At 34.3% G+C, this 10,603-nt stretch overlaps 1 protein-coding gene across 2 annotated transcripts in view; it reads right to left on the bottom strand.

Annotated features, from left to right (window-relative positions):
• Window positions 1-487: 487 nt before the first annotated feature.
• Window positions 488-10,603, bottom strand: part of LOC120627163 (lachesin-like) — a 134,145-nt gene continuing 124,029 nt past the window's right edge. Inside the window, exons 6-10 of one of the 2 annotated variants that reach the window (XM_039895038.1) lie at window positions 7,550-7,681; window positions 6,551-6,670; window positions 4,552-4,731; window positions 3,019-3,190; window positions 488-898 (exon numbers count right to left, since the gene is read on the bottom strand). In XM_039895038.1, coding sequence (XP_039750972.1) covers window positions 877-898; window positions 3,019-3,190; window positions 4,552-4,731; window positions 6,551-6,670; window positions 7,550-7,681 — 626 coding nt within the window. In that variant the 3' untranslated portion in view covers window positions 488-876. Of the gene's footprint in view, window positions 899-2,475; window positions 3,191-4,551; window positions 4,732-6,550; window positions 6,671-7,549; window positions 7,682-10,603 lie in introns of those variants that run through there. The other variant, XM_039895039.1, reaches the window with a different exon arrangement.

Below are 10,603 nucleotides of genomic sequence, written 5' to 3'. Positions count from 1 at the left end.
ATCTGAATTAGCGGTAGCAGCTGCCGAATCTGCTCTCTGCATCTACAAATGCTTAAGCTCCGTAAATACCTACTCCTTTATTTGTAATGACTACGTTTTTGCGGCGCTTGCGTTTGAGATTCTGGGCCCATGGTCTTTGGGTACGAAAAAATTTATTAAAATCGTGTCCCAAATATTCGTCTAGACGCCTGGTGACCCAAAGAGCTGGTGCTATATTCTATGGCAATAACCGATGGGTACAGAATTGTTGCAGGAAATAATTACCACTTACTTTATTTACTTACGTCAAATTCAATCATGTTAAAAGAATATACTGGTTATTAAAAAGCTTTAATGGCATTTAAACATATAAGTGATAGACAGATGGACGTGAAAATCAATAGAAACAAGGCGTTTTTACAAAAAGGGCTTTAAGAAACACACAATTACTTTTTTGAATTTTATTTTAACTTTACAGCAGTTTGTAAATTACACATTTATTGTCAAAGTCAACGTAACATATTTATTAGCACAAGATTTCGAGTTAAGTTCTGAAACAACCAGAAAGTTTTGAAGGCGTACACACACTATATCAAGATATCATTACGATAAAACTGTCACACTCTGAGAGAACTTTTGCAGAATCCCACAGAATTCCACAAGTAACATCGTGCAGGCGATCACTTTGAAAGATATTTTTTTGTACACAATTTTGTTATTTCTTCGTGTGTGCTGGCCTATATTTATAAATTGAATTTCACAAAAAGCTAGGTCAACCCAACGGGTCTATCCGCATCGGCAAAAGCGTCAAAATTTGCTTCCTGGTTGCGACCAATCACAGGGCACTTAATCGAACCGGGACGTGTTTTGATTGGCCGCAAAGTCACTACATGGACTTCAGTTAGACGCTTTAGTTTGGCTGTAGATCAAAAGAACTCGTGTACAATGCAGCCATGACTAGAGCCAGTGGCAGCAGAGTTTAAATAAAGTAAAGTAATACGCATCTCACACTTGGTCGCAACGGTCGTCTGGCGGACTACTCGATGCGTCAAACTATGTCATTTACTGTGAACTTCCACGCGTTGCTCTTGTGGACAATCGGAGGACAAATAAATACAATTTTTACCCCTATGTAGCACTGTCGTACTGGAAAGGTCGTTTTCGAGCATCGAAACACTGTAATGTAACACCTAAAATTTCCTTCCTCTTAAAGCTCAAATTCATCTATAATTCTATTTGTAGTATAAGAAACGATGGGGCATTATCAGTTTGCACGGATACAACGCTTTCATAATTTTTATGTCTATCTATATTACACAGCGAAAATATGTGTGTATGTGTCCCTAACAATTTAATCATCTCCGTTACCTTGGGTTCCCTCAATTCAAGAGGGAATGTGTATTTCCTAGGCAAGCACTCTCCAGTTATAGCTTCATCATACAGATACTGATGTTACAGATTTTCGATACTCGACAACGAGTACACGATTGCGAGATTCCAAACTAAGGGATACCGGCCTGAAGATGGGTCGCATCGTGATCGCGGTTGCACAGTGTGTGAGGTCACTAAGTGTACTTATTCTTATGTTTATTGAATATTTTGTTAATATTATATTTTAATAGTTTTAAGTGAATACATGTCTGACTAGAATATTACACTTAACACATACGAGTACACTCGTACATTATGTACGTTGGATGGAAAATCTATGTTTTAGGTTATAACATGTAAGACAATTTATTATTTCAACTATTAGTAACTATTTACAATAAATATAGAGTTATTACAAACCGAAGGAAGCACAGTATGAAACACATAAATATTGCACAATAGTTTCTATATAAGATAAATTAACTGGAAAAAAGAATCAGAAAAAACAGAATTTTCAAACTAAGGGATTTCTAAGTATAGATTAGCCTGCTTCTCCGCCATTTTGTTATTAAAAGCTGTTAACAATGACACGTACGTTATTCTTAACAGTCTTCAGCCCCGAAACCCATTTAGTCGATCCGATTTAGATATCTTTAGGCGATATTCAAAATGTGTTCAGTTTCTACGCTAGTTATAAAAAATTTAAACATTTCATGTTGTCAACTGAAACAGCTGATCGAACTGAGAATAGATAATTCCAATTTTTTTTCCAGAGTGGACTGCTGGACCAAAAGTTGAACATGCGATGGAAACAATACTGCGTGTTTCAAAATTTGTATCACGGTACTGTGATATAATACTTACGCCATAAACGTTATCTGGCAGTAAAGAAGATCATTTAATATTTACATAACAATTATTTATTATTATTATAAACAGTTACTTACCAAGTATTTACTTATGATATAATGATAATGATAATGACGATAAATTCCTATATACATACTTTAATTTCGGAACTAACATAACATCGAATAACTAATAGTCATAAGTAGTAATTATTAGTAATTATTGCAGTATTACCAACTTACTTGCATAATGATGTAGTATATATTACCATTTTTTATATATAATGACCAGTGACTTTCAAATTGGGGCAAGTTTGTGGGACAATTGAAGAAAGGTAATCCCAAAAGTAATTACTTATTTACATGTCTAACGCCTGAACAGACCTCTAATTAACACTGGACTGGCCTTCGCTGTACATAATATAACAGCTTAAATTTTGTGGCTATTCGAAGCGCCAAATGTAATAAACATGTGTCTCCGGAACTAGTTTTTAGTAATTAAAATTTTAGTTCCTTGGACATTTATATTACAGCTTCACAACTTACACAGCCAAACTGGAAACAAAAAAAGTAGCAACTCCAGCGGGAGCCTTGTTCGGCTTCCAGTTTTTTTGTCAAAAGACAATAAAAACACAACTCTATTGACTACTTAAGCAGTTTCTTGTAATACGAGATGATAGTTTTCACATTCAGTTAAGCTAAATCTGAAAAAAATTAATATAGTAACTTATATCAAATGGAATACATTAGGCCATGTTACCGAATGAATGATAATAAGATGTTAAATTGAATCTTAATAGTTTAAAAGGTGTGCACATACTGCAGTGCTGTTAACAACAACGCGTACAATTGCGGTGGCAGGTGTTGTGTTAGATACTGGTGGGCGTGAGAAGTTGCAGGGAGGGTGCGTGCTGGAAGATTCCTTGCACGCTGCCACGCTGCACCCGACACCATGGGCTCGTCCGCGTAGCCGTTCATGCTGAGTTCTAGCCCTGAGGAAAATGAAAACTCATTACTTCTTAACCAATGGTGGTCAGAGCAAATTTAGCGTCATATAAAAATTACTCAAAAAGTGCCACTTTGAAACTCTCTTCAACCTGTACATTTAAATATATTGCACGATTAATGTATCACGCCCTGTAGTGGAATATTACACAGTACAGACTTTCCTTCTCTTAAAAGAGAGGGATGCCAGTTTTTTTCAAATGCGCCAAAACTGTTATGTGGTCAATTCCCAGTTCTTCAGCTACGTTGTAACCACTGATACGCCGATCATGCTCTACTTTTTCAAAAATGGCATCCATTTAATCCTTAATAGGGAACCAGAGCGAGGTACATCTTTGACAACAAAATTTCCGGATTGAAAACCAAATTTGTGCTACTCAGACGCTTCACTAGGGCCATGAGCATCGCAAATTCTTTTCGCGGCTTGCGTTGCATTTTTACCTTTTTTGTAGTAAAATTTTAAAATGTATCGAATTTCTTCATTAGATTCACTCATCCTCACAGTACGAAAAACAAATAAAAATCACACATTTTCCTAATTTGAATTTATCTTCTTTAAATTTGAAACTTTTAATGATACCAAAACCAGCCAGATACAAATAGTATAACCAAAGAGATTTTATTACGTTCATACATACTATAATGCGAAAAGACTTTTTCCCCAACCTAATATTTATAAACTTAAATATTAATTATTATTATTACTTTTTATCAATAAAACTTCATATGCTATATTTTTATGTATTTATGTTAAATTATGGAGTTACGACTGCATAATTTTAACAATGTAATTATTAAAAACATTTATTACATAAAACTTACTATACACTCAATGAATTTCGTAATGACATAGTTACTTTGAATCATCTGGCTCTGCTTTCATCATCACAAGATACAAATATAAATGTTAAAATATTAATTGTCGATGTTGGAAAAGAGCAACTAATGAGTTTTTTGCCGGTTCCTTTTCGTTAGATTCGTTCTACAAACTGACAGACCTTTTGAAAGTGCGTTTAATTCAAAATTTAAAATACAAAATTAATTTTATGTCAAATAGCCTTACTTCTTAAACTAAAAACTAATTTTGTATTTTAAATTTTTAATCAAGACTTAAAACGACTCAATACACTGACACACGCCCACCAAAATGGGACCTGGATTAACACATAGAATACTTTTTTATCTCACAAGAATGTTTCAGCCCTCCGGGAAAACGAAAATTCCTCGCCGGCGGAAACTAGTTATCATCTAAAACTTACAACTCTCCAGGTGCCGACAAAAATGTACCGCTATGCAAAATTTGCCACCGTTTTAGCAGTTATAAATTTATACTGTATTATATACTCACTGTGTAAGCTGACTTGGCTCTCCATCTTCCCCAGCGCATTGACGGAGGCACACACGTAGGTTCCGTAATCGCCCGGTGCAAGCGACTTTATCGTGAGATTCATCCATAAAGAATACTCGTTCACCGCCGTTTCCGTGATGCGGAATTTCGGATTTTCCAGCAATTTGTCGCTTACTAACGCTGCAAAATTTGTTACTCTTCAATAATGATAGGTTTTTTAAAGCTTTTATCACATTTTTTACTTTTTAACAGTAGGGGAATTTATTTCAAGGTTCTCAATTTTACGGTATGTTAAACATGAAAATACTGCGTTATGTTGATACTGTTCGTTACAGTAGCTAGAAAGATACTCATTATTTCGTTACTTTTAACAAAAAGTAATTGGTTTTACAGTATTACAAGGTTTTATTACTATTTTTTTTTACAAACTAGCTACAACACGCGACTGCGGTCGCGTTTATTATGGTTTTCTACAAAATTCCACTCGAACTGTTAATTTTCCTGGGATAAAAAGCCATAGGCAATCCTCGTGTCAATTATCATTCTGATCTGTCCAGCCGTTGTGGCTGTGTTAAATAATGTTTAATAATTATAGGTTTTTATCAAGTTTCAATTACAAACTCTTATAAAACAATTTTATTTAGTTTCTGTCCCGGTGGCTATGTGAATATCAAAAAATAATAGTATTATCACACACTCTTTAAAATGTTTATTGCATTGTTTGTTCTTTTTTTTCTTTTTCCAAGGAAATCGATAGTGGAGTATTTTAGTGTCTTGCTTTCAAACATTGCGGTAAACATCCTAGCATAGTTAATTTATTATCTTAAGTGAATTTATGTACGTAAAGCAAGAAATAAGTCCATCAAACGATATGAAATAGAAATTACTGACTTCAATGTATCTACAGAATTAGTCTTTATTAGTTGGCTAATAGCACAATTATTATATCTGACCGAAGGCCTCGAGATTTCTACAGAGCAGCATTAATCTTGTTTGAATAATGATCTTTGCCCACTTTTTATGACATCTCCATGTTTCTAAATTTGCTTTTTGCTAGTATTTTTCCAGTACTAAAACTACCGAATACTAAAAGCAAAAAACCGTTGAGTTTCGGTTTTTTCTTGGTTGTATTTTGTTGTGAATGTGTGCCAGAGTTACTGCAAACAGTTGGTACCCAACAGATTGGGCTGGAGACATTTGTTCCACAGTTGTATTCACTTTCCGAGCAAGGGCGTAAGGTAATTGGCCAAGTAAATTTGATTCCAACCCTTGTCAGTTGATATAATTGCAATATGCTAATGTCCAGAATGTGAGTCATTATGTGGTAATGGCAGACAGATGAAGCTCAATGTAGGGTATTGTTTATCATCAGCCCCGTCTACCTCAATCGTTTCATAGACAGAGATCAAGGAGTTTACCTAGACAGTGGACGGTTAACTTAACTCAACTCATTATCTGGCGCTGGTCCAAGTTTACTAAGCGAATATTTAATAATGCTATTCCGTGCTCCATGTGTTGCTTGAGGAAGATATCATTAATTACATAGATTTTGCTTTGTTTCGTGATTAATCGCTCCACTCTCATATTATCTTGTGTCCTCGTAGAGTAAAAGCAATCTATTCTCGTTTATCTGATTTCTTCCCGGTTCATGTTAATAAATCTTTGGTGGGTACACAATAGATAGCCGTAAAACTGCATTACATTCTGTACCAGTATTGCCCCATGTTGATATTATCGACTAATCCTTTTTGATTCTTATTTATTTTACCACTTCAATCGAAGCGTGAATATCTTCAGCTTATTTATGGGAACTCTCATTAGGTTGAGAGTACCGAGTAAATATGCTACTTAAATTGTCTGATTAGGTAGTGTCTGTTTTCCTTTTAAACTTATCTTATACTCTCCATCTTTTAGATACACTTAGTAACTATAAATTTATGAATACCTATTCTAAATCATGTCATTATGCAAAACCATTTTAAAACAGAAGTATACATACAATCCTCACGAGACCAGGAGTTCATGGCTTTAGGAGAGGCTTCTATATAACACTGGAGTTCGACGTCACTACCAAGAGGAGCGCCAACCAGTTGATTTGTCACTTTCACTTGTGGGATAACTGTAAACAAACATACATCATTTTCCCTGTTGACTGCTATATTGACATCTTAGACAACCTTAAGCATCTTAGAGGTCCGGTCAATTTATTTATAAAGCATTAATTCAAAGCTTATTAAGCTTTGAATTAATAATTAATTATTATATTATTAATTTAATTATTTTATCAATAATTTTTTTTTATTGAATAAATACACTTTAATTGTATGCCAACGAGCGAATAAGAGAAAAGTCATTGAGCAAGATTAAGAAGATGTACTCAGCGGCTTTATCGTTGCCTAGCAATCTCTTGCAGACAACCCGAGGTACAAAAATGCAGCCATACTTAGAGGGTACCTACTGCAAAGTTAATGATTATGAAAATTAAGCATTATAAGTTAAGTTTGTCTTAACACTTATTCATTGTAAAGTCAACATCTCCTGAGGATGCTCCGATTTCGGAGCGAAACGTGCGTAGAGGGTACATTGCCGAAGATCTGTTTGGTGAGGAGTGTACGGATTGAAGAAATTATAAATTACACCATACAGATTCTCCTGCTGGTCGCGGAGAATATCAAATTAGGCTTAATTTTCATAATATATTATGGATTTCCGCAAAGTAACGCCTGCTTCTATCCAAAGTTAATGATATTATCTGCACTAGCAACATAATATAATAAAAAAGTTTTATACTTTTTAATGTGTGTTATATGTGTGGTACTGGATTTATAAGATATACTGAAAACATAATAATTTTATTCAAATTAATATACTAAATACACAATGTTTTTTTCAAATGAAATATGTGCTAAACTTTTTATGAATTAATAATTCGTCATGGCTTGCATGAATTAAGTAAATAAATCGTTGCCTATCAGTTTGTCCTTTTCTTTAGACTTACAATGCACTTGCACGTGATATCGGCGACTGACGGTGGGCGGTACGCCGTTACTTGCAATGCAGTAGTACGCGCCCATATCGTTCCGTTGCACATGAGACAACTCGAGACCCTCGCCTTTGTGACTCTCGACCACTGTAACAAAGGAAACTAGTTTCAAGTTTTGTTAGAGCACTGTAACATTTTATCTCACCAAACAAGAGCCGAGTTCTTAGCTGTATTGTAGATTTCGACATCTTCGGAACAGGTGCTGAGCTCTATACGGAATTTCAAGGATGTGAAAGGACATTGCCCGTGGTCAGGCACAGGATTTGGCGGCGTGTCACATGTATATTTAATCCAAAATAAATATCTGATCTCTATATTGTTTTTTATCAACATTTCTTTTATCCTACCATTAAAAAACTCTGTTGACTTTACAATTTATTAATTGTAAAGTCAACAGAGTTTTTTAATGGTAGACAATTATTCATTGTAAAGTCAACATCTCCTGAGGGTACTCCGGTTTCAGAGCGAAACGTGCGTAGAGGGTACATTGCCGAAATTGATTAAAATCGCATGTCATAAATATTAAACAATAAAAATTAAAAATTAAAAATTTAAAAAATTAGTATAAAAGATAAAATAGAAAATTACAATGAACAATGATAATTGTTAGAAAAAAAAATTATATTAATTACTGTTTGCTCCGTGTGAATGTATGTAAACCCAATCAGTGCTTTCAGAACGGGTTGTTTAGCTTTCCAGTATTATATATGTCATATTTTTATTTATATATTGCTAGACGACAAGTTTTTTAAAACCCCGTACAATATTTTATTTAGTAAATTAAACTTTTATTATTCTGACTCGTTAATTGATACAAGAGAATGCACTTATGGCACTTATAATTTTATTTTAAAATTCCGTTCTGCTCATCCAAATAAGTAAATAAATGCCTTTGAGTATAAAAATATTATACTGGAAGGCACTTACCTACTTGAAGTTCAAAAATACGCACAGAGAACGAATTTCCAGTTTAATTTACAGTACGTTTACTCCTTATTCCTAATTATTGCGGGAATTCAAAGGAGAAATTTAGTGGAAAATGAAAACGCTTCTCTTAATGACGAAAGTAACGTACAAACTCGACGGAAGATCCCTCTGTGTTCATTTAAACCGAGCAGTATTTAAACAATCGACGGTTTGTTTGTATGTATAGTGCTTTCCTAACTTCATTTTGAAATTCTCAAGCCGTTCAGAATTGAAAAATACTCGTATTCGGACACGTAAGATAAAATAGTGACGGCGAATGCGGCGCTTCTCATTCAATAGGAATGTAGTCCGTTTTGAAATCGCTTTTCAAGTATAAATCTTTTATTATGCTAACACGGTTCATTTAACGCGGCATTAAGTGAATTTGTCGAACATCGTATTTTAAAAATGAACGGGTAAAAGTGCTACGATAAAATGAAGGAACGAAAATTACGATCTCCAAGAGACGGTTGGTTGAGTACTGAAATTTTCTTTTAATATTAATAGAACCGCGGACAGAAAAATGCGACAGTTCATAAATTTATAGAGCCCTTGAATTTGGAAGTAATATAAATATTAAGTATTTTTTAATGACAGTTTATTAATAATTTTAAGCGGTACATGTTGACCCCCTTAAAACTAAACAAGCAAACAGACTACAAACAGATTTAGATTTTTGGTTCGGATCAAAACAAATTACTGCCTTTGTTATAAAAAAAAAATATCGGTACCAATCAGAAATTAAGATAGGTGTGCCCGTGCCCGTGGAGAGTTTTAAGCTGGAAATCCCGGTCATTAGCACTAAGAAATGATCATAATCATTAAAGCTCGCCAAACTGGGTCTAATTTAATTTTAACTTAGCAGCATAGGTAGCTTATCAACATACTTTAAAATAATCAAAAGTCAATTAAATATGATAATGAATTAAATAAAGTTTGTATACTTTTTTTGTTTAAGTTTGTATTTGTAATTTGTAATTTTGTCACGTAAATGCACTCCTAGGACAGCTTTCTCCATCGTCCCTTCTCTGAATAAATCTTTTTTTTATAGGCTCGAACTAGCGATCATAATGCAATAATAGTTATTTATTTTTTTATAAGAAATATGTTATCTATATTTTTTTATTACATGTGTAAGTGTAAGTGTACCTCAAATTTTTTTAATGAAAAATTGTATTACAAATAGTTATGTATCCTAGAACCGATACGAAAACAAGGCTCAATTAAATTTTAAATGGTATAAAAATATCTTTTAAACAAAAATACAATGTTCCGAGTCAGTAAAATATAAAAAGTAAAATATTGAATATGCACATAATATGGATGAGTGTTTTATACTATTTGATGGCGATTTAATAATTCAATACAAAAGCTTTTTATGGTCCTAGAGGATTTTAGCTTCGGCTTGGCATGATTTCAAAGAGCATATTCAAAGCAGTGTAATTACCATGATGTATGCATTCGATGTTTATAGGAAACGCGAGTGCAAAATTGGGGTTGATATTAAGCCGGCCACGTTATAACAATTAGAGGTCTGAGAGATGAAATTAAAAAATTGGTATAATACGTGGTTATCCTCGTCCCACTTCATTGCTGGGTAGTGCAGGTAGCGGTGATAGCCAAGTGGGTAGTAGCTCGAATTCGGGAGGCCGAGTTCGAATCCCAGCACCCACCTCTAACTTTTCTAGGTTATGTGCGTTCTACGTACTTAAAATATCACTTGCTTCTACGGTGAAAGAAAACATCGTGAGGAAACCGACATGCCTGGGAGTTCTCCATAATGTTCTCAAAGGCTTGTGGAGTCCACCAATCCGCACTGGGTTAGCATGGTGGACTACCGCTCTTCTCATTGTGGGGGAAGGCTCGTGCCCTGCATGGGGCCGGTAATGGGTTGATATGATGATCCTCTGACCACAACATAAGAAAATTTTGTACTAGATGTTGCCCGTCAAAGTGTCAAGTTTGAATTTGTCACTGTTGATTTTTAAAATCTGGATTTACGGACGGAAACTGGTGACTAACATAGGATAAAAATATGCAAGC

Source organism: Pararge aegeria, chromosome 10 (assembly GCF_905163445.1).
Source record: "Pararge aegeria chromosome 10, ilParAegt1.1, whole genome shotgun sequence".
Taxonomy (NCBI): domain Eukaryota; kingdom Metazoa; phylum Arthropoda; class Insecta; order Lepidoptera; family Nymphalidae; genus Pararge; species Pararge aegeria.
Note: the sequence above shows the minus strand (reverse complement) of the source record. Positions and strands in the feature narration are given on the sequence as shown.